The 25,412-nt window shown below is 40.8% G+C and overlaps 1 protein-coding gene across 1 annotated transcript in view; it reads left to right on the forward strand.

The window, feature by feature from the left end:
* KIAA1210 (KIAA1210 ortholog) overlaps positions 1-24,197 on the forward strand; it is a 36,400-nt gene extending 12,203 nt beyond the window's left edge. Inside the window, 9 exon segments of the mRNA XM_060292001.1 lie at positions 3,589-3,715; positions 4,030-4,155; positions 7,471-7,626; positions 14,757-14,820; positions 15,012-15,116; positions 17,077-19,680; positions 20,840-21,003; positions 22,458-22,560; positions 24,004-24,197. Of these exon segments, the coding sequence (XP_060147984.1) occupies positions 3,589-3,715; positions 4,030-4,155; positions 7,471-7,626; positions 14,757-14,820; positions 15,012-15,116; positions 17,077-19,680; positions 20,840-21,003; positions 22,458-22,560; positions 24,004-24,197 (3,643 nt within the window).
* Positions 24,198-25,412: the final 1,215 nt, after the last annotated feature.

The following is a 25,412-nucleotide window of genomic DNA, read 5'->3' on the forward strand; positions in this document are numbered from 1 at the left end:
TATGACGTGGCATTTCATTATAGTTTGAATTTGTATTTCCCTGCTGACTAATGATGTTGAGCATCTTTTCATGGGTTTGTTAGCTATTTGTATGCCTTCTTCGGAGGAATGTTTATTGAGATCCTTTGTCCATTTTTAATTAGGTTATCTGTATTTTTATTTTTTTATTTTTTGAATGAAAGATTCTTTAAATTCTATTGTGCTTTACAATTTTCAAAAGTTTCACACACATGATTTCATATAATCCCATAGTAATCCTTTTCCCCCCTTACCTCTATATTGCCCTTCCACCTTCCCTCTTCCCACTGGTAACCACTAGCTTGTTCTCTATATCTGTGAGTCTCCTTCTTTTTTTGTTTTATTCACTAGTTTGTTGTAGTTTCTAGATTCCACATATAAGTGCTATCATACAGTACTTGTCTTTCTCTGTCTGACTTGTTTCACTTAGCATAATGTCCTCCAAGTCCATTCATGTTGCTGCAAATGGCAAAATTTCATTCTTTTTTATTTTTATTATTGAATTGTAAGAGTTTCTTGTATATTCTAGATACAAGTCCCTTATCAGGTATACAGTTTTTCTCCCATTATGTGGGTTGTCTTTTGAAGTACAAAAGGTTGTAATTTTGATGAAATCTATTTATCTGGTTTTTTTCCTTTTGCTGCTTAAGTTTTTGGTGTCATGTCTAAGACTCCATTGCCAAATCCAGGTTATGAAGATACACCCCTATGATTTCTTCTAAGAGTTCTGGCTCTTATATTTCGGTCTTTGACCCATTTGGAGTTAATTTTTATATATGGTATGAAATAAGGGTCTAACTTCATTCTCTTGCATGCGGCTATCCAGTTGTCCCAGCACTATTTATTAAAAAAAACATTCTTTCCCAATTGAATGGTCTTGGCACCCTTCTTGCAAATCAGTTAACCATAGATTAATGGGTTCATTTATGGAATCTCCCTTCTATTTCATTGATCTGTATGTCTATCATGCCGTACTACCCTGTCTTGATTACTGTAGCTTTGTAGTAAGTTTAAAATTGGCAAGTGTGAGTCCTCCAACTTTATGCATCGTTTTCAAGATTGTTTTGGCTATTTGTGGTCCCTAGCACTTCGCTTTGAATTTTAAGATCAGCTTGTCCATTACTGCAAAAAAAAACTTAAGGCAGCTGAGATTTCTAAAGAGATTGCATTAAACCTGTAGATCAATTGGTGGAGTATTGCCCTCTTGACAAGATTGTCTTCCAATTTGTGAACGTAGGCTGTCTTTCCATTTATTTAGATCTTCTTTAATTTCTTTCATCAGTGTTTTATAGTTTTCAGAGTATAAGTTTTACACAGCTTTCATTAAATTTATTCCTATTTTATTCTTTTTTATAAAAAAATTTAAATTGAAGTAGAGTTGACACACAATATTGTTAGTTTCAGCTGTGCAACATACTGAGTCGATCAAATACATTATGAAAGGATCACCATGAGAAGTTTAGTAGCCATCTGTCACCGCACAAAATTATTACAGTATTATTGACTATAGTCCTTATGTTGTATAGTACATCCCCGTGACATTTATTTTATACCTGGGAGTTTGTATCTCTTAATCCCCTTCACCTATTGAGCCCAGCCCCCCACCTCCCCTCCTCTCTGGCAACCACTAGTTTGCTCTCTGTTTCTATAAGTCTGTTTCTGTTTTGTCTTGATTTTTGTTTTGTTTTTTAGATTCCACATATAAGTGAGATCATACGGTATTTGTCTTTCTCTGTCTGATTTATTTCACTTAGCATAATAATCTCTAGGTCCATCCATATTTTATTCTTTTTGGTGGTATTGTAAGTGGAAGTGTTTTCTAAATTTCACTTTTGGATTGTTCATTGCAAGTATATAGAAATACAATCAATTTTTATATATTGGTCTTGTATCCTGCAACCTTGCTGAACTCATTGATTAGCTCTAGTAGTTTTTAATGGGTTCCTTAGGAGTTTTATACACAAGATTATGTCATCTGTGATTAGAGATAATTTCACTTCTCCCTGTCCAGTATGGATGCCCTTTATTTCATTTTCTTACCTGATTTCCCTGGCTAGAACCCAGTACAATGCAGAGTAGAAGTGGTGAGAGCAGACATCCTTGTCTTGTTCTTGATCCGAGGGAGAAAGCATCCAGTCTTTCATCATTATGATATTAGCTGTGTGTTTCTCACAGATGTTCTCCGTCAAGGTTGAGTGTATTTTTCATGAAAAAATGTTGGATTCTACAAATGCTTTTTCTGCATCTATTGAAGTGACCATGTATGTGGTTTCTTCTTTTTATTCTATTGATATTGTATATTACATTAATTGGTTTTCATATATTAAAGTAACGTTGCATTCCTTGCAAGTCCTACTTGGTCATAGTGTATAATTCTTTTTATATGCTGCTGGATTCAGATGGCTAGTATTTTATTGAAGAATTTTGCATCTATATTCATAAGATATATTGGTTTGTAGTTTTCTTTTCTTGTGATGTCTTTGGTTGAAAATTTTAAAAGGTGAAATATATTTCCACATCCCCAAAGGAGTGTCTTGTGCCTTTAGCCTTTCATTTGCTTCTAACTTTCCCCTGATTTGTCCTAACGTAATTCTTATCAACCTGGTTCCATTCCCAATCAGAAGGTGTTTCCATCTGGGTTTAGCAAGCTGGAGGTGGGTAGGGTGGGTGCATAAGATGAATTTGAAAATAGGACAAATATATTGCAGAACCCTTGTGTGAAAGAGGAAAAGACCTGGTGAATGAAAGTATCCAGCATCTGGGCACATATGTGATATATATATATATATTTTTTTGCGGTACACGGGCCTCTCACTGTTGAGGCCTCTCCCGTTGTGGAGCACAGGCTCTAGACGCGCAGGCTCAGCGGCCATGGCTCACGGGCCCAGCCACTCCACGGCATGTGGGATCTTCCCGGACCGGGGCACGAACCCTTGTCCCCTGCATCGGCAGGCAGACTCTCAACCACTGCGCCACCAGGGAAGCCCACATATGTGATATTTTTCATCAAAACAAAAACACTAGAGACAAATTGTGTGTGAAAGATCTTTTATAACTCTCATCTTAATAATAGCAAGATTCAGGGTCTTCCCTCCCCTTCCTCAGTGTTGCCACTACTGAACTATATACTTTCAATGGTGAATTGTATGGTAGGTAAACTATATCTCAGTAAAAGTAAAGCTATTATATAAAAAAGATACATGTTGATCATTTTAAAAAATCAAAATTATGCAGAAGTACATAGAGTATAAAATGAAAATATCCCTCCTGTTCCTAGTGCCATTCTTCAGAGTTCCTAGTGCCATTCCACCACTAACAATATGGTGGATATCCTTCCAGACTTTTCTCTATGAACACAAACTACATATGTATGTAATATATGTATATGTATTAAATGGGACCATACTGTTCTTTATTTTGTTCACTCTATATCTCATGGACAACTTTCTGTGTCAGCACATATGCTTCTGAGGTGTCTATGGTAGGCCATATTATAGACATATTGATACATGTGTCTTAGGTTCATTTGGTTCCCTTGGCTGCTTTCAAGACTTTTTCCTTCCTGTCCAGGGCCAAGAGCAGCATGGGGAACAAAGTCCTGTCCCACGACAGCATCTTCATGTTGAAGTCTGAGTCTGAAAGATCAGGAAGCAGAATATGCCCCTCTCCAGAGGTCCAGAGAGGCAGACAGCTTCAGGTAACAGTGAACTCGAGCATCAGTGCCTAATTGGACTATTCATCTTCCATTCCCGACTCCTCTCCTGTCAAAAAACAAGGAGGGAGGAATTTGGACCTGCTTCTCAGCTGATTCTACCCCACTGTTGTAAACATTGATGAGAGAACAAATAAATACATGATGTGCTTACCTAGTACCCGGCACACAGTGTTGGCTGGTATCACCATATTCACTTCTCTTTACACACCCCAAGAATGCTTTAAGTATTATGACAGTGACATTCCACTGTTAATGTGCAGACATTCCAACCCCCATGTTTTTTCTTTCTTCCACAGAGATCTTATATTTTTAGAACTCTGCCTAGAGCTTTGAATGGTAGTGTGCACAGAGCTGCGTTTGGAGCTAGGCCACAATCTGTGCCCAGAAGTGGAGTCGGGGTTGCAGGCACCAAGATCACTGAGGTAATAGAAGACAATTGTTCAAAGTCGGACAGATAGACCTACACTTGAATCCTTGCTCTGCTACTTATTGGCTCTGAGACTTTGGGCTGATTGCTTAACCTCGCTAAGCCTTCCTTTCCTCATCTACATTGGGTATAATATTAATATCTACCTCAAAGGGTTGCTCGTGAGGATTGAATACAGATTCAGAGAGATTAAAGAAATTGCTCAAGCTGACCCGTATAGTTAGTGGTAGACCTGGAACTCTGACCCAGATGTGTTGACCTCCAAACCCATAGTCTTTCCCTTACACCAGTCTCTAAGATGTTGAGCTTCTCTGGCCCTGCCTCCACAGGAAGGAGGGTACATCTTTAGTCTATGTAAAATGCAACACCTACGTAGAACAGTCTCTTACCTTCAGTTACCCCTACCCATTGCTCAGTCAGACTCTTCTCCACTAGAGAGCTGATTATTTTGCATTTGGCAAGAGGTAACTGGGGCTTATTTCTGACATGTCTGCTTAAGACCCCCTATCTCTCGCTCTGGTTTTCATACTGTGTGTGGAAGTTCTGCTGGGTACATTAGCCATGAAGGGTGGAGAAGCAAACACTGAGATGGTCACCAGTAGTGCTGATCTTATGGTTGTAAAGCAGCTCCTAGGTCAGCAGACTGTTGGCCTCTCGCACTACAGCAGGAAAAGTCACTTCCATGAACTTTCCAGTCTTCAGTTTTAAACATCAACACCAGCTTTCACTTGTCTCCACAGCTACACTCCCTTGGCATCCAGTGGCAAAAATCGGCAAAAATCCAGGTACACACGAGCAAATGCCACGGGGTTATTTCTTACATTCAGAAAGGGGAACATTGTTTCCTGGACTCCTCCCTCTCTCCCTCCTCTCAGTCCCAGAAACAAAGAGACTCTTATAGAAGAGATAGTCCATTAAAATAAAAAAAGATAAGAAAAAGATTCTAGGGGTGTTTCTTCCCACAATGAAGGGGGCAGGGAAAACCACAGTAGCCCAAAAACAAGTTTTCTTCAATGTCTGGTTTGGGCCCACACCTCATACTTTTGGTTTGCTCCCTTAGTCCCTCCCTTGGGAAACAGGGCTGAAGGTGGAGTAGGGTGTTAACAGAAGCTGAGTCATCAACAACCAGATTGATGCTTGCGTGGGAAACTTCCCTTAAGTGCCAAAGTGACATTCCTAAATGACAGGGTGGTTGATAGCATTAAGTCAAGGGTCCTGACATGCAGTGTTGCATAGAAGCTGGGGTAAATACGGACTTGGTCAATGGTTGGGTCCCTTGAAGGAGCAGGATTCTTAATGGATTAAGTGACATTCAGAGCAAGTGGGAGATTGTGGGAGAGGAAATCCAGGCATACAGTTTTGTTAGAAATACCAAGACCGAGCCAATTTTTTGTTTTGATCTGATAAATGCACGCATCCCCCACGCCCCGAGAGGGGGTGTCAGCGCCCATCAACATGTATTAGCTCTAGAATTACCACAGTTATCTAAATAGGAGCGGAGTGAACGGCTAAAGGAACCATAAGTGATTTCATGAGCCATTCGGAGTTTCACCGCCCCAGCTGTGCGTACTTAGACATACATGGATTCATCTCTGACAAGCATATGCTACTGGCAGATTTTCACCTGATGTCCTATCTGAAGTGTTAGGAATGTGGGTGCCTAGATTACTCTTCGAGATGTTTCATGTTCTTTTTATTTGAGGACAAATTGACAAGAAGAGGTAATAGCAGATTATTAGCATCTTCTTATTGTTGAATCAAACTGAATTCAGTCATTTAAGAAACTGAGAGCACAAAGCAGCTTTTCTTATTGCTCACAGACCCGACTCTCCCTCTGCAGCCCTTCTAAAGGAAGCAGGCACACCGCCTCTTCTGGCTGTTGCCTTTAAACTTCCTGAACTTGAGTATGGGACATCCCCTTCCCGGCCCTCGTAGTTAGGAGACAGGAGTGTGGATTGGTTAAGAACGTAGGCTTAAAGACAAGCAAGACCTTTTCAGATGCTTGCTCTGCCACTGTGAGAGTTAGGGCCAGTCATGTAACTTCTCAGACCTGGTTTCCCCCATCGGTAATATGGAGACCACAAGAGCAAACGCTTTCAAAGAATTGTAAGGTTTGAATGAAATACATCTATGGAGAGCACTCCCTGCCTAGCAGGGAGAAAAATCTCAAATCAATAACGTAACTCTCCAGATTAAGGAACTAGAAAGAGTAAAGCAAGCTAAACCCAAAGCTAGTGAGGGGAAGGAAATAATAAAGATTAAAGCAGAGCAATGCCTTCAGTAAAAGTTAGCTGCCATTAGTATAGTGATTATTATCGCAGTTGGGCTTGGGGATGGTTAATCCCCAAGGTCTCTCCTCAAGAGCCCCCAGTGGGACCTGGTAGTAATAAGAGGGCACCTTAGACATTGGCTGGGAGTACCCCACAGGCAGAAACTCATTGTGGCCCCTTTTCTTTGGCTTTGAGAGTTTGACTGCCGTCTGTCCTGAACAGGAGCAGAGCCTATGACAGAAGCAAGCATGTCAGCTCCATGACAACAAGGATTTTGTTTTGTTTATTGCTGTGGACTCACTGCCTAGAATGGGTATGGTACACTGCACATGCTTAGCCAGTACTTGTTAAAGATAAAATCAGGTGTTCTGATCCACATCAAGGGGACCGTGGCAGGGACCGGTGCCTCAAATTCAAGTGTACCATGAACTTCAAACTGGAATCAACTAAATCAGTCTGCTGAAGCTCAAGGTAAACCCAAACGATCAACTTTATCCACTTCAGAAAACTAGTAAAAACCAGTTCTAACCAGGACTAGTTCTGTAGATTTTCTAAAAATCCCAGAAAATCAATCTTGACCGGCTTAAGACAAGCAACCAACACGGTCAAGATTTGATCCAGACAATTCCTGGACTGATAGAATGATAGAAAGCCCAGATCGTAACTCAAAGACTCACCTTCACAAGATCTGGACTTCCAAAGACAGGGCCAAGGTCGAAACAAAGATCAGACTCAAACAAGATTTATAGTTGGCATCAGTAGGAGGTAACACCAGGATTCTGGTTTGGATCAAACAAGCGATTTGAAGTTTCTGTCTTTGGGGATTGGCAAACGGGTGCAGCCAATCCCCAGAGAGTGAACCAAGGCTATTCGTTTTTGGTTTGAGTACGTACTGGAAGGGAAGACAAGGAGGTAGGAGATCCTTTCCGTGGCTCATTGTTTTCACTTTGGGTTCTTAGCCCTTCAATCATTAAGCAACAAGTAATTTGGAGGAAGGCACACAAGTTTTAACTTTTTCCTTCTATCCTCCTCCTTGACAGATCCCACCACGGCACCCACGCCAACCCAGCATCAGCTCACCTCTTATTCAATCTGACACAGTCTCTAAGGAGTTTGAAGAAATCTCTGTTGCTGATGAGTCACTGAAGAGCCCACGGAAGAAGGGTTTATCACACACGATCTTGACATTGAAGAAGGCAAGTGTTAGCTCCATCCTAAGTCGCAGGTTGTGGGGGACGCTTTTATTCCTGCTGTAGCTCAATGCTAGGGGGATGTCTGGGGAAGGAGCTGCCATTCTTGCTTTTGGTTTGCCTGGTGGTTTACATTTTCTGTCCAATTCTACAAACCAAATAATCAGCACTGTAATTTATAAGAAATGGAAGACAGTATTTCTGAAAAAAGTTTGCAGATGTTTTCAGTTATTTCACGAAGAAAACAATAGAGATTTTTATGGAAGTAAAGCCTCTATAGATTCCAATGCCCAAATCTCAAAGGTTAGGGCACGTAGTATTGTTTGATAGACACATATTCGTATGAAAAGTCATTTGACACGAGAGGGCAGGTATGTGTATTTCATATGTCTAGCTTTGCCAACCAAAAAATACCCATCAACAATTGGAAAATCAGCAGATTTTGCTCACATCAACACTTCCATTCTCATACTATTGTGTGGTTAATTTGATTGGTTGTTTTTGAGCTTGAGAGGGCTTTTAGAGTGAAGTAGAGTTTAGAACAATTAACCTTGGGGACTAAAAAGTATACAGAAAGGTAATTTATGATGAAGATAATTGTCCAGTCAGCGCAAAACTCCTCTGTTTTGATGTTAAAAGATTCTATGGAGAGAAGCAGCCTTCAGTTAGATATGGCAACAAAAAACCAATTTGGTTAGGACCAAAGTTAAAGCACAGGCTTTAACATTCCTTGTTGTCATGGAGCTGACACGCTTGCTTCTGTCATAGGCTCTGCTCAGGACAGATGGCCGTCAAACTCTCAAAGCCAAATTAGGATGCTCACTGATTTATGAATTTAGGCTACGACAATAGCACTAAGTCAGACAAATTGGAACAGTCTGAACTGGTGGAAGGATTGAATTAGATAACATTTTTTATCATGGTAAAATACACATAACATAAAATTCATCATGTTGAAGTGTACAACTCAGTGGCATTAAGTACAATCACAATGTTGTGCAACCATCACCGCTGTCCAATTCCAGAATAGCTTTGGTTCCTGCATAAGGAAGCCCCAGGCCCACTAATCACTCATCACTCCTCCTCCCTCTCAGCCCCTGGTAACTACTAATCTGCTTTCTGTCTCTGGATTTGCCCACTCTGGATACTTCATGTAAATGTAATCACACAATATATGGCCTTCTGTGTCTGGCTTCTTTCACTTAGCATAATGTTTTTGAGGTCCACAGCACAGATCAGTACTTCAGTCATTTTTATGGCTGAATAATACTCCATTGTATGGATGTCCCATGTTTAGTTTAGCTGTTCATCCATTGATGAACATTTGGGTCCTATCCACCATTGGCTATTGCTGCTGTGAACATTCATACACAAGTCTTTGTTTGAACACCTGTTTTTAATTCATTTAGGTATATACCTAGAAGTGGAACTGCTGGGTCATATGGTAATTCTATACTTAACTTTTTGAGGACCCACCAAATTGTTTTCCCCAGCAGCTACACCACTTTACATTCCCACCAACTATATATGAGGGTTCCAATATCTCTACATCCTGGCTAACACTTGTTATTTTCCTTTTTTTATATACAGTGTTTCTAGTGGGTGTGAAGTATCTCACTGCGGTTTTGATTTGCATTTCCCTAGTGACTAATGACGTGAAGCATCATTTCATATGCTTATTGGCCATTTGTATTATCTTCTTAGGAGAAATGTCTATTCAAGTTCTTTGCCCATTTTTAAATTGGGTTGTTTGTTTTTTTGTTGTTGAGTTGTAAAAGGTTTTTTTATATATTCTGGATACTACACCTTTATCAGATATACGATTTGCAAAAAAATTCTCCCATTCTGTGAGTTGTTTTTTAACTTTATCAAGAGAACAAAATTGGATAAAATTTTTAAATTTTTGTTGAAGTCCAATTTATTGATTTTTTTCTTTTGGTACTTGTGCTTTTGGTGTCATATTTAAGAAACCATTGCCAAATCTAAGATCATGAAGATTTACCCCTATGTTTTCTTCTAAGAGTTTTAGCTCTTATATTTAGACCTTTGATCCAGTTTGAGTTTATTTTTACATATTGTGTGAGATAAGGGTCTAACTTCATTCTTTTGCATGTGGCTATCCAGTTGTCGCAGCACCATTTGTTGAAAAGACTATTCTTTTCTCCATTGAATGGTCTTGTCACCCTTCTGCAAATCACTTAACCGTAGATGAATGGGCTTATTTCTGGACTCTCAATTCTATTCCATTGATCTATATGTCTATGCTTATGCCAGTACTACACTGTCCTGATTACTGTAGCTTTGTAGTAAGGTTTGAAATCAAGAAGTGTGAGTCCTCCAATTCCATTCTTCCTTTTCAAGATCGTTTAGGCTGTTCAAGATCCCTTGAAATTCTGTATGAATTTTACAATCAGTTTTTCCATATCTTCAAAAAGACACATTGGCATTTTGATAAGGATGGCACTGAATTTGTAGATCACTTTCGGGAGTATCACCATCTTAACATTAGGTTTTCCAATCCATGAACATGAGATGTCTTTTCATTTTTTTAGTTCTTTAATTTCTTTCAGCAATATTTTGTAGTTTACAGTGTGCAAGTCTTGAACCCCTTGGTTAAATTTATTTCCAATTAGTTCATTCTTTTTGATGCTATTGTAAATGGAAGTGTTTTCTTAATTACCTTTTTTGGGTTGTTCATTCTGAGTGTATAGAGATACAACTAGATTTTGTGTGTTGATTTTGTATCTTTCAACTATGATTGATTCATTTATTAGCTCTAACAGATTTATGGGGATTTTTCAGAATTTTCTTTTTTTAAATTTGTTAATCTTTTAATTTCTTTTCTTTATAGTATGTCATTTATATTGACTTCTCTATACAAATTTATTTGGTATTTTCTTCTGCTTTCATGAGTATGCAAAATCTATCTGGGAATTTTTTCCCCAGACATTGTAATTTTCATATGTTCTGGGAATTTCTATTTGGCTCCTTTTAAAAATAGTTTCCATTTCTCTTTGAAATTCCACATCTGATCATTCATTATAAGTATAATGACTATATCTATATACAGAATTTTCTGTACATAAGATTATGTCATTTGTAAAGAGGGATAGTTTTACTTCCTTTCCAATTTGTAGGCATTTTCTTTCTTTTCCTTGCCTAATTGCTCTGGTTAGAACTTCCAGTAGACTGCTGAATAAAAGTGGCAAAAGCAGACATCTTTGTCTTGTTCCTCATCTTAGGGGAAAAGCTTTCACCGTTAAGCCTTTCACCATTAAGTATGATGTTAGCTATGGGTTTTTCATATATGCTTTTTATCCCTAGTTTGTTAGGTGCTTTTAGCATAAAGGGTATTGGATTTTGTAAAATGCTTTTTTTACATCAATTGTGATGATATTATTTTTTCTTTCTTTCTATTAATATGGTATATTACATTTGATTTTCATAATATATTACATAATTATTTTCATATGTTGAACCTCCTTGCAATTCTGGGATAAATCCCAGTTGCTTATAAAGTATAATTGCCCTTAATATGCTGTTGGATTTGGTTTGCTAGTATTTTGCACATGTATTCATGAGGGATGTAGGTCTATAGCATTCTTTTCTTGTGATGCTTTTATCTGGCTTTGGAATCATGGTAATGTTTGCCTCATAGAATCAGGAAGTGTTCCCTCATATTTTTTTTTGAAATATTTGTGAAGGATTGGCATTATCCTTTAAAAGTTTGGTAGAATTCACCAGTAAAGCCATCTGGTCCTGGGTTTCTCTTTGTTGGGAGGTTTTGATTACTGATTCAATCTCTTTACTTGTTATAGGCATATTCAGATTTTCCATTTCTTTTTGATTCAATTCTGGTAGTTTGGATGTGTCTAGGAATTTATCCATTTCATCTAGGCTATCTATACAGTTATTCATAGTACTGTCTTATAATCCTTTTTATTTCTATAAGGTCAGTAGTAATTGTTCCCTTTCATTCTTATTTTAGTAATTTGTATCTTGTCTCTCTTTTTCTTAATCAGTCTAGCTAAAGATTTGTCAGTTTTGTTTTACTTTTCAAGGAACCAACTTTTGGTTTCATTGATTTTCCGTACTGTTTTTCTGTTCCCTATTTCATTACCTCTGCTTTAATCTTTGTTATTTCCTTCCTTTTGCTAGCTTTGGGTTTAGTTTTATCTTTCTAGTTTCTTAAGGTGGAGAGTTAGGTTATTGATTTGAGACCTTTCTTCTTTTTTAACAAGCATATACAGCTATAAATTTCTAAGGACTGCTTTTGCTGTATCACGTAAGTTTTGTTATGTTGTGTTTTAGTATTAATTCATGTCAAAGTATTTTCTAACTTTCCTTTTGATTTCTTCTTTGACCCATTTGTTGCTTAAGGGAGTGTTGTTTAATTTCCACCTATTTGTGAATTTTCCAGTCTTCCTTCTGTTATTGATTTCTAGTTTTGTTCTGTTGTGGTCAGAGAAGAGACTTCGCATGATTTCAATCTTTTAACATTTATTAAGATTTATTTTGTGGCCTAGCATATGGTCTATACAGGAGAATGTTCCATGTGTATTTCAGAAGAATATGTATTATGCTCTCGTTGAATGGAATGTTCTGTATATGTCTGTTAGGCTTACTTGGTTTATAGTATTGTTTCAAGTCCTCTATTTCCTTATTGCTCTTCTGTCTAACTATTTATTCATTATTGAAAGTGGGATACTGAAGTCTCTATTATTGTATAACTGTCCATTTCTCCCTTCAATTCTGTCAATTTCTGCTTCATGTATTTAGGAGTGGGTCAGTTGTTTGGTGTGTATACATTTATGATTGTTCTACCTTCCTGATGGATTGACCCTTTTATCAACGTATAATGTCCATCTTTGTCTCCTATAACAATTTTGACCTGACGTCTGTTTTGTTTGATGTTAGTATAGCCACCTGACCTCTCTCTTGGCTACCATTTGCTTGGAAGCCCTTTAATCATCCTTTCACTTTCAACTTATTTGTGTCTTTGGATCTAAAGCGAGTCTCTTGTAGATAGCATATAAATGGATCATGTTTTTAAAACTCATCTCGCCAATTTCTGCCTTTTAATTGGAGAGTTTAATTCATTTACATTCATGGCAATTACTGATAAGGAAGGACTTCTTCTGTTTTGCTCTTTTTTCCCTATATATCTTACATCTTTTTTGTACCTCAGTTCTTCCATTACTACCTTATTTTGGATTTAATTAATTTTTTTCAGTGTACTGTTTTCATTCCCTTCTCTATATATTTTAAAATTACTTTCTTAGTGGTTACCTTGGGGATTACAATTAAGAAAATTAACATTTTAAGACATGTAGTTTTCTCTTTCTATTAACTTGAGTAAGCTAACTATGTATTTTATAGGTTAATGAATAGAGTTAAATTATTTATAGTCAATATTTCCTAACAGCAATCTAAACATTTGTCCTGCTTTAATGTCATAAACTCTCTATTAGTAAATTGAAGAATTGAGTCAGGTTGTTATAGGTTAAATCTTGGGCTTGCAGGCAGAAAGTCTAATCTTTGGTGGTGCAGTTAAACCCTTACCATCCCTAGGCATGAGAGTTTCTCAGCTATTTCTGCCATCCTCCCTCGTTTATGAATTCACTAGGGTGACTATAAGGGGGGCAGATGGCAGCAACAGTAGCAGGGCCACACTGTATCCAGTGTAATAGGTCATGTTCATTATTCATCCAAATCATCAAGAAAAGTTGGACTATATTCCCTGATCCCTATTTAGGAAGATAGGGAAGTAATGCCTTTGGAAAAGATGTTTACTAAAGGCTAAGAATGAAAAGATGTTGGTATTTTAAAGGCTGTGTCAGTTAGCTGGAAGATTCACTTTGGTGAATCTTTAGTCTCAGTAACTCTGGACTATAAGTAAAGGGCTGTAAATCAGAGCTGGAAAAGATGAAAAGATTTCATAGTTAAAAGCATTTTACAGGGAAGGACAGTAAAGCACAAATAGATGCCCAGGGTCAAACACTCTGATAGTGGCAGAGCTAAGACCAGAACCCAGTCTTTTGACTTCCGTCCCAGTACACTTTTCACCCCATCATGTTGCCCCTAGCTTAAACATTACAGTTTAGCTTTAAAAGGAAAACAAAGTATAAGTTGAAAGAACAGTTGGTAGGGTGGCCAGCCTAGGAGGGCGTTCTGGTGGCCCTGAGAGAATCTCCTTGGTTTGGTGTCAAGCAGAGGCTGATCAATTGCTATGCACTAAATCCTGTATGTGCATGATCGCCTGGAAACCTCACCACAAACCTGGAAGACAGGGAATGTTGGCTAAGGGAAACTTAGCGTGACTCTTCTTTCTGACTTTCTTCCTTCTGTCTAATTGAGGAAAGGCCTGGGTAGCGCTCTCTAACAAGGCCAGGACATCTACTTCTTCCTTGTGACTCTCTCCCTGACACATGGATGAATACAAAAGAGTCCAGGAACATTTATGACACAGAGGCTGCTGCCACTGGCTCCCTGCTTTGGAATCTCTTAGGTCTGCAAGTCCCACAGGAGGTTTGCCCTTATCCTTAATTTATAGATGCGGACAGAGATTTAGAAAATAATTTGCCCAAGATCACACAGAGAGTAAATGATGGAGCAAAGATCTGAATCCAGGTCTATCTGACCTCATTCACTCAAAAGTAAATAATTTTGAGCTGTGTCTGTTTACATAGGCACTTCGAGTAGGAGCATAAAGAGTTGTATGTTTGCCTTTAGATGTATATCACAAAGGCTTACGCAAAGCTAATTACAGACACTGTTCAGTGCAGTGCAACTCTGACATTTCCAAAGCTGCACTGTCATTACCTGAAAACCTTGATTATACTAAACCAATTTCACCCCCTTCAGTGTGAGGGCTGAGCCCTTCATCTTTTTCTCTCTTCCTTCCTAACCAAACCCCAATCCTTTTTCTTCTTTTGAGCTAGAAAGATATAATTCGTGCTTTCATTAAATCCCCTGAAAAGAAGCCAAACAGGACTTGAATGTGGCTCCCAGGTCTGGTGAAGCAAATTTAAGAATTCCAGTGTTGCCAAGAGTATGATTGTTGTCAGGCCCAGCAACCCCATTTTCAGATTTATGGCCTTGCAGTGTGGGTCAGTGGTTTCTGGGGTGTTTTCTAGAGTTCCCTGCAGCATATCACTCAGAGATCAGAAACCTCAAATCTAGGTGAACCACTTCTAATAGGTAAAATGATCACCAGGTTATGGACGCCATTGGAAATAATTTCCATTGTGAATTGTATTATTATGCTTCCAACAGAGCCATTTGGATAGTAAGGACTTTTTTCCTGATGCTTTTTTCTTCAGCAACCATTCAGGGGTGGGTTCAGAGCACTTAAGTTTGATTCAAGCTCTTTCTTTCCCTCTTTTAGGCAAAACCAAAGCAGGCGAAGCCACGCCTTCCACTGGCTTCTGAAGAAGAGAAAAGCACAACCGAAGGGAAAGAAGCTGACCAAAAGAGGCCGAAAAAAGACAGTATAGGTTGGCATATCTTCACCCTCACCCAGAAACATGTCCTCAAGCTTACCGGCATGATGCTATGTGACAGGAACCCAGGCCTGCTGTTGTGGTCCTCAGAGAGCTTTCAGTTTAAGATGCATGCTAATGTGGTCCAAGTTTATCCATCTAACTGCCCAATTAATACAGTTGCCACTTGTGTGAGATTTAGGTAAAGGGCCATACCTGGATTCCCATTGTACCTAAATGAATTTCCAACCAGAGAGGTGTTTTAGGTTTGTTTGTGTGTTTAATTCTATGTCTAACGTACATGCTGAGTTCCTCCGTGAGCCCAGATATCTGAGGGCAGCCAGTGATTCCCCCTTCAGCATTCCCCCTCAGCAACAGAACCAGACAATAATAACAGAACTGGTGAAAAAGACCCTGGTTTTTTAAAGTTGCTTTTCTCTTCCAGTAGAGAGAAAAGGTCTTGTGTTAACAGTGAGACCAGTTCCCATATCCGTGGGCAAAGAGGGCTTGGGAAGCTGCAGACAGATGTCCTTGGCGGCCAACACCCATCAAATCCCCAAACAACAAATACCACTGGAGTGAAAACCTGTGTGTGTGTGTGTGTGTGTGTGTGTGTGTGTGTGTTAGCTCCAGCTGATGGCAATCTAATTTCAGGCAATACTTGATAAACCAAAATTCCTGTTCCACAAATTAAGTCAAACAGCTCTTTCATATTTTTTCCACAAAGGATTTCACATGTGGGTTCAAAGGCAGGATATCCCTAAATACGTTTTCCCATGAAAAGAAACAAAACCACAAAACTCTTCTGCATAACAACAACAAAACAAGAAATTAAATGAGTAATTTCTTTTGCTTTCTTTTTATCCTCTTTTCATATTTAATTAATTAATTAATTAATTAATTAATTTTTGCAGTACGCGGGCCTCTCACTGTTGTGGCCTCTCCCGTTGCGGAGCCCAGGCTTCCGACGTCCAGGTTCAGCGGCCATGGCTCACGGGCCCAGCAGCTCCGCAGCATGTGGGATCTTCCCGGACCGGGGCACGAACCCGCGTCCCCTGCATCGGCAGGCGGACTCTCAACAACTGCGCCACCAGGGAAGCCCTCATATTTATTTTTAATAGCTGTCACTTTTACACACAGAGGATAATACTTATTCAGTGTCCATGAGGGCAGATACTTTGGTTTTCCATGTCATGGGAGTGGTTTGGAGTACAGCACCCCATGCTCAACACTGTATGCTGGATGTGAAACCACTAGATGGAGCTAGGGACCAGTGGATGATGAGGGAGGGGAGGCCCCCGAGGGCCCTCCCACCTGGGGATTAAAATAAGTTCCTTAGTAAAAGTACTAGAGAGGAGAGGAGCAGTCTGTAGAACTGCTGCCTTGTGCTCGACCTGAAGCCTGTGGACCGATGCAGTTGTTAAGGCTTTCCAAGAATGGCTTTGCATGTATATTACATCAGATTATTTTAATAAAGAGAGTTGAAAGCAGAAGAAATGGGGGGCCATAATCCTACCTTCCAGATAACCCCTGTTGACACCTTTCTAAAAAATAAAGCAATACCTGCACATTATATAAAAATTAAGTAGAATTAAGTAGAAAATAGAAATACTAAGTAGAAAGTAGAATTTCCCTTCACCCTGCCCCAGTCAGTTTCCTAAAAGGTAATCGTTGTTACAAGTTCAAAAATTGCCTTTTGCTGTGTCTCACATCTAATGGTGGAACAGAGTATTGATATAATGGTGATGTGCCGACCTTGGAATCAGTTCATAAAACCGGATTTCACTTTGATTTAAAAATTTCCCACCACAGAAGGCTAATAGTGACCAAGTTGTTCCCTGTGTTCTGAATAGCTACTTCTCCATGCTAGGGAATTCAATAGCAAATAGGTACCCATTGGGCCAGGGAGGAGTATTCTTATCTTACAGAATCAAAAGTACACATCTTTCCTTTTCCTTACTTCTATTTGGTACAGGTGCCTCAGGCTGGGAACAGAGAAACAAAACTGGGATTTATGAACAGAAGACAAGAGATCCGGCTGCAAACAGAGATGCCGCTGAGAGCCAGGGCTACCCATTTCTAGTGGCATACAGAAGACAGTGTGGAAGGAGAGGCTCAAGTACTTTGGAAAGAAGTGAGCATGAATCCAAAGGAAGAAGCTTTAAAGCATCCAGTCTAGCACTTGACCTAGGTAATGGAGCTTGGTTCCCACCTGCCGGTAAGACTGCCAGGGACTTCCGTTCCTGGAACCTGCCCTTGGTGAAGCAAGTCATGGAGCAGCCCCCGACGGCACGAACAGAAAGCACTACTCCTCAGGAGCTGCTTTCAGATAAAGATGACATGAGAAGGAGCAATGCCGGTATAGATTTTGAACGCAGAAAAGCACCAGCATCACAGCCCATACCTGGAGACATGGAAGAGTCCACGGTTAGTGGTCTGTCACCATCCCGTGAGGATGGGGCTTCTGGAGCCGAGAAGACAGAAGCCAGAGCCGCTCTTTTACCCGTGGTGGGAAGCCCTTCTACAACCCGAGATATTTTCTCAGCGTTTACGGATCCTTCTGATAGCCAGTCAGAAGAGGAAGAAGCGTCCATCTTTGATTTGAAAAGTGTCCAATTTAAAATGAAGTCAGCTCAAGATACCTACAAAGAAAAGTCTCCTGGAAACGTTCTCCAGGCCTTTACTGCAAGCACTTCAGATAGCTTGCTGAGAGCTTCGGTAGAGGGAGGTATTTCTGCAGAGAGGCTGCCTCCCAGAAGCCTTTCCCTGTCCTCGGGGGAGCTGAAAGCTGAAGCCATTGCCTCAGAGGGTACTTTAGAGGCTGACAGTGGTTCTGAGCAGCAGCTGGCTCTTGGATATCTTTTCCAGCCCTCCAAGAAGCACAGAAATGAACAAGAAGACTTCCCAGAATCAGAAAGTTCAGCTGCGGGAGTGAGCGGTCCTGAGCAGCAGCAGGTTCCTAGGCGGCGGGCTCCTAGATATTCTTCCCGTGCCTCGGGGAAGCCAGAAGTGGAAACCGTCTTTTCGTGTTACGAGAGTGCTTCCAAAGAGGGGAGTGGCTTTGGGCAGCAGCGGGCTCCCAGGCACTCTCTCCAGCCTTTGAGGAAGTCCAAAGATGGCCAAGAAGTCTTTGCAGAATCCGGTTTTGCTGTGCAAATGACCGGTTCTGATGAGCAGCTGGCTCCCAGATGCGCTTCCCAGACTTTGGGGAGGCCCAAAGACCAAAAAGAAGTCTCCTGGGCTTCAAAGAACGTACCTGGAGTGTGGGGTGCTTCTGTGCAGCAGATGCCTCCCAGGCGCCCTTTCCAGTCCTGGGTGGGCCCTACATCCGAGCAACAAGCCTCTGCAGGTCCAGAGAGCGCTGCTGTGGAGTGGGGCTTTTCCCCGGAGGCGCGGCCTCCCAGAGTGACTTCTCAGGCCCAGAGGAGACCAGTAGTGAAACAACCAATCTCTGCAGGTCCAGAGAGTGTCGACACTGAAGGGGATGCTTCTACCAAGCTGCTGCCTTCCAAACATTCCCAGGCCACTGTGAGACCTAAACTCCAGCAAATGTCAAGTTATGAGGGTGCTGCTGTTGAGGTGGGCATTTCTGGGGGGTCACTGCCTCCCAAATATCCTGCCCAGAGGGTTAACAAGTTTAAAGTTGAGGAAATGTCCTCACGTCTAGAGAGCATGGCGGTTGAAGAAGGCATATCTAAGGAATCGGTGCTTCCCAATCATCTTTTCCAGTTGTTCATGAAGTTTATGGTACAGCATATCTTTTCAGAGATCCCTTCTACTGAGGAGGGAATCCATGTGGATCCTCTGTTTTCAAATCAACCTTCCAAACCCTTGTCGAGGCCTGAAGTCGAGCACCAAGTTTTCTCAGGCTACGAGGGGACCGATGTTGAGGGAGGCATTTTTTTGAAGCAGCTGCCTGCGAAAAGCCCTTTACCGTGCTTGGGGAGGCCCGAAGGCCTGCAGGAAGTCTTCTCACGTTCAGAGAGCACTCCTGTAAAGTGCAGTAGTTCTAAAGAGCAGCCGCCTTGCAGATACCCTGGCCAAGCCGAAGATGAGGCTGAATTTCAGCCACAGACTTTCGCAACAGGCCCAGTGAGTGCAACTGTGGAGTGGAGAGGCTCGGAGGAGCACCTGCCTCCCAGACACCCTTTTCAGGCTCCTGCAGCCCCTGAACACCAGCAACAGGTTTATTCAAGTCCCATGAGAGCTGCTGCTGAGGGAAGCATGTTGGAGAGCGATCCTAGCTGCTGGTCCCTACCGAGAGACCCAGCTTCTGCAAACAAAACCAAGAAACACAGCCAAGACTCTGAAGACCTCACTAAGAACGTCCCGATTCCTGCTACCAAAACTGTGACGTTCACCGATGCTCCTGTCTGGCAAACATCCACTTCTTGGGGCACCTACTCTAAGGAGGAAGTTCTTGAGAGTGGTGATCAAGGTAACAGACATTCAAATTTATCCACCAATCGGGCTGTTGTTGAAAACATTTTTGGAGTCCAACTGAGAAAAACCTCTTCCTCATAGAAGTATAAGGGTGAGAAAAGAGATTTTACCAAGCTTCCTTCTGTTTCCCAAAGGGGTCCCCTCTGGACATTTGTCCACATTCTGTAATGGACACATAACCGTCTCGCCATCCCCCTTTCCCCGTGCACCTTACATGTAGATGGAGTTTATGCTTTTCTCAAAATACCGTTACGTGGATGCTCTCCTCGGCACCATGTAGATTTTAAAAGCCGGCTCATTAATAGAGCACTATGTTCAGACCCTCAGCTTGAAATCTTAATCTATTGTAAATGTTTGTGCTTACACAGCTTCTTAACTCACCTGAAATGTCCAAGAATCCAGAGCTAGGTGATTTCTTGAGCATTTATGGCTCTCAAAGCCTTTGTACCTTCAGACTCATCATCACACAGTCTTGTACGTGCCTATAACCGTATCCATTTAACCACACACTTGCATTAGAGACCACGAAGTAACAAATGCAATAAGATTTTCCTTGGAGTTAGAGAAATGACATCAGTGACCTAAGCGTCTGGCCTCCTAGGAATTTTCCCAGCCCACCTGGCAACCATTGTCCTACCCTGAAATGGGGATAGGAAGAGGGATGGACAAGGGAGGCAAAGGGACCAGTAAGAGGATGGTTTGCAAACTTTGAAGTACAGCTTCTTATCTACTCAAGGAACTCCTGCCTTGCCAAGTTGTGGGGAGGGCACAAAAGAAGGGGGCCCTTCTCTATATGTTATCTTTTTATTTTCATTTGGCAGTTAACAAGGATCCCCATTTGGGACATTATTGTGGGTAGGTCCCAGCCAGTCTCAAGACCCTGCCTGCCTCACTTTATTTATTTATTTTTAAAATAAATTTATTTATTTAATTTATTTATTTTTGGCTGCGTTGGGGGGTCCTCGTTGCGGTGCGCGGGCTTATCACTGTGGTGGCTTCTCGTTGCGGAGCACGGGCTCTAGGCGCGTGGGCTTCAGTAGTTGTGGTTCGCGGGCTCTAGAGCACAGGCTTCAGTAGTTGTGGCACGTGGGCTTCAGTAGTTGTGGCTCGCGAGTTCCGGAGCACAGGCTCAGTAGTTGTGGTGCATGGGCTTAGTTGCTCCGCGGCATGTGGGATCTTCCCAGACCAGGGCTCAAACCCGTGTCCCCTGCATCGGAAGGGGAACTCTCAACCACTGCGCCACCAGGGAAGCCCCTGCCTCACTTTAGTTCTAACTTCTTTCATTCCTTTCTCAGGTAAAGCTCCTGGTCGACAGTCAGATCATGCCACCTCAGAGCCAGCTTGGATAACCATGATAAACCAGAGGCAGGAGAGTCTCCAGGCCAACATTCCTGTGAAAGAGCCAGAAACCAAGAATAGAGCTGGAGCCGAGGCTGAGACTAAGGAACCTAGATACGGGGTAGGACCTGGAACAGCCCACAAAACACTCCAAAAGGGTGCTGGAGCCAACTGGTTAAGCTTACAATGGGAACTTTCCCAGACATGCAGCTCCCCAGCTCTTTGGATGTGTTAGGCAAGGGAAGGGAACTCTTTGGGGGAAAAGACTTGCTTTGTACTCATAGAAATGTGCTCCACTTTATGTTCTTAAAGCATTTGTGAAAAGTAATGAATACGAGAAGATTCTGTAAATCAAATCCTGCCCTAAATATTCTAGAGCAGGATTCCATGAAATTGGTTGAGAAATAAGTAGTTATTAAAAATCCCCAAAGGTCACCACTGGGGTGAGAGTTGAGGAACTATTCTTACAGATATTTTAAGCCTATAAATATGTATATGTATTTAAGAAAATATAAATGGAATTAAACTATACATATTATTTTTCACTTATTTTATTTCTGGGCACCTTTCCATATCAGTACATAATGATTTAACTTCATGTAAATAAAGGTAGTGTTTGGTGTTTGGGTTTCCATATATTGATTTGGTTTGGTCTGGCATCTCCCTATAGGTTAAAAGAGGAGTTATGTGATGGACTAGGCTAATGGTACCACATGTGGATCAGGCATGCTGGGATGATGTCTTGCTTCCAATGTCCCATTTTCAATGTCTTTGGAAGTTTTAGAATGAGAACCCCTCTTGTCAAAACTACATAAAACTGACTCAAGAAAACTCAATGAAATTTACATATCGAGATGTCTAAGTTCCTATACTTTTTTAGGTGCTTACTGAATTTGTTGTGGGATCATGTGAAAATCTGTTTAACTCTTTGCTTTAAAGATCTTTTCATTTCATTATTAGTATTTTTAAGGGAGCAGGGTCATACAGGGGGCAAAGTCCACCTTGGTTAAAGCTTTGTCAGAGGGAAATACACTAGGGTATATGAACTAATTAATTTAGACCAGTTGTGGAGAGGTTAATTTGAAAAGCTTAAACTGTACAATTTTGAAAAGACCTATTGTTATATCACTTTGTAATGCAAGGAGCGCACATCAGATGTAAATAGGTTTTGTTCCATAGAAATCTATGGAACTCAAGTCAGTTAACTGATAAGGTTTGTTTGTGACCACCGCATTTCTGTTAGCTTTCTGTTAAGTGCTGGTAAAGTCCTAGAGAAGACGTTGTTGTCAAGTTACATAATTCTCTTGTTAACCTGTTTACATTGTTTGTATGATTAGACAGCCTTTTCTCCCAGCTCAGAAAGGTGATAAAGTTGAGCCAGCTTAGATTTTGTGAACCTAAATTCTGAACCAAGGTGCTTTCTGTGCTATTTCTTTCCTTATCTCTCTCTTTCCTTTTGATTAATGTTGAACTTATAATACCCAGGACAGGACTTGCACCTTGTGATCTGAATAAGTAATTTGCTGTTTTCATGTCAGGACTTACAAGCTTTCTGTTTTCGTTTTTGTATTAAAGAGAACTGGCCTTGCAGATGAAAACCAACCGAGGAGTGTTTTCACTTCTGATGTTAACAGACAGGAGAAGATGGCACTGAAGCCACCGAAGTCTACCAGAGCAGGTAAAAAACACACCCCCAACCCCCCACTCCCAAAATAGCCCTGGCAGAAGTTGTGAAACTTTTGCAATTTCAGACAATACATGTCTCTTCCCCCAAATCAGCTTATGATTCTCTCATGGTTCTTCCATTAGATACAGATATTAGCTTGTTTTAGGAAAATCCAATTATTATGACTAAGTCAGTCCAATGTATAATTTTCAGAGGGTCTTACAGTCTTTTACCCCATCGAGGAAGCTGTATCGGAACAAAATTGTGATCACTCACTGGAACTTTCCTGTGGCTGGTATTCAAGAGGAAAGAACCAAGCCACTTTCTAGTCCATAGCAAAATGGTATTTTCTCACCTTCTACATTCCCAGGGAAACTGTGGAAAGTAATCCACTATAAATGCCCAACGGTATTGAATTGTTTTTTAACTATTTAGAAGGCTTGTTTCAGCCCCTCTGTATTCTGAGCAGAGGTATGAGAGGTGGGGAAATGTTGAAAGCTGAAACAAACACTGTGCTGTGATAGAATAGAATGGGGTCTCGTCAGTAGAGTCATGTGCCAGAGGGATTTTTTTTTTCAGAAGGAGCAGGGGGAGGGGAGGATAGATTTATATTGAGTCATCTTTGTTCTCTGCCTCAGTCCGCCTCATGAAGAAATTAAACTAGGAATTAGGAACCCACCATCTGGCCATGATACAGCAGCACTTGACCTGCTTATAGCTGTGAATATTCTCATGGGCACAGTAATCCAACTCTCACTGTGCATTAGGATCACCTGATGTACTTTTTAAAAATTACAGATGGCCCTGGATCCATTGCTAGAGATTCTAATTCAATTAGTTCAGGAAATAGCATGTGCATTTGTATTTTTAAAAAGAGCCCTAGGGGGTTCTAATGTGTGGCCAGGGTTGAGAACCACTGGTTGAGTCTAAGCCACTAAGTCAATCAACCGTAAAGCAGGATGAGGGAAGGAGTAGAACTGGGGAATAGTGAAGTAGGCTGCTAGGTAGGAGTAGTTGATATAATGTTATTTAGCATATAGACTTTTACAGGGTGTATCTATTGAGTCATCAACAATCATTTCATACAGCATAATGGATTGGCAAAACGAAAACAATATTACCTAATATGAAATTTTAAAAACTGGACAGATACCATACAACATGTTCCTCTCTGATCTCAATTCAAAAGGGTAAGACAATCCAATAATAACCACCCAAAGATTGGCATTTATAGCTGTAGGTATCTTCTCTCAGGCCTTCCCATGTCAGGCCCCTGTGGCTGTAGCCATATTGATGTTACCCTTTTCACATATCACCCTATGGCATTGCCCATGCACTGACTTTTAGAAGCCAGAGGAAACCTGAAAGGAGGAAAATTTTTACTGCATCCCATAAACATACTTCAGTATCTCTGGGGCTTCTTAACTGCTTGTGTGTTATTTGCTATGGTTCCAGTAGGATGCGAAGATGAGAAGATATTTCAAGTACCTTCTACGGAAGAAGAAACCAGAAGGTTTTCAACTCTCCCAGCCGTGCTACAACAGCCGGCTGAGCCGGCTGAGCCAGCTGAGCCGGATGAGCCAGTCTGGTTCTCCCTGGCCAAGAAGAAAGCCAAAGCATGGAGCCGTGTAGAAGAAGCCACGCAATAAATAGCTCCTGGGTGGAGTATCAGCATTTTAAATGATAATTGCCAATAGCTGCATTAATGTCACGTAGTGAATTATTTACCGTAATCATTTTTATTACGCATAAGAGCCTTAAAAGGGGAATTAAAGCTAATAATTATTTGAATGAAACAGATGCCATGAATGCCTAACCTTCAGTACAGTCACTGCCAGCATCTGAAAACCCAGCTTTTCCTCTATAAAAACTATGTAAAATGTAAAACAGAAAGATAGATCAATGGAACAGGATAGAAAGCCTAGAGATAAACCCACGCTCATATGGTCACCTTATCTTTGATAAAGGAGCCAAGAATGTACAGTGGAGAAAGGACAGCCTCTTCAATAAGTGGTGCTGGGAAAAGTGGACAGCTACATGTAGAAGTATGAGATTAGATCACTCCCTAACACCATACACAAAACTAAGCTCAAAATGGATTAAAGACCTAAATGTAAGGCCAGACACTATCAAACTCTTAGAGGAAAACACAGGCAGAACACTCCATGACATAAATCACAGCAAGATCCTTTTCGACCCACCTCCTAGAGAAATGGAAATAAAAACAAAAATAAACAAATGGGACCTAATGAAACTTCAAAGCTTTTGCACAGCGAAGGAAACCATAAACAAGACCAAAAGGCAACCCTCAGAATGGGAGAAAATATTTGCAAATGAAGCAACTGACAAAGGATTAATCTCCAAAATTTATAAGCAGCTCATGCAGCTCAATAACAAAAAAACAAACAACCCAATCCAAAAATGGGCAGAAGACCTAAATAGACATTTCTCCAAAGAAGATATACAGATTGCCAATAAACACGTGAAAGAATGCTCAACATCATTAATCATTAGAGAAATGCAAGTCAAAAGTACAATGAGATATCATCTCACACCAGTCAGAATGGCCATCATCAAAAAATCTACAAACAATAAATGCTGGAGAGGGTGTGGAGAAAAGGGAACACTCTTGCACTGCTGGTGGGAATGTGAATTGGTACAGCCACTATGGAGAACAGTATGGAGGTTCCTTAAAAAACTACAAATAGAACTACCATATTACCCAGCAATCCCACTCCTGGGCATATACCCTGAGAAAACCAAAATTCAAAAAGAGTAATGTACCAAAATGTTCATTGCAGCTGTATTTACAATAGCCCGGAGATGGAAACAACCTAAGTGTCCATCATCGGATGAATGGATAA

The sequence above is a fragment of the Globicephala melas genome, chromosome X (genome assembly GCF_963455315.2).
Source record: "Globicephala melas chromosome X, mGloMel1.2, whole genome shotgun sequence".
Classification (NCBI taxonomy): Eukaryota; Metazoa; Chordata; class Mammalia; order Artiodactyla; family Delphinidae; genus Globicephala; species Globicephala melas.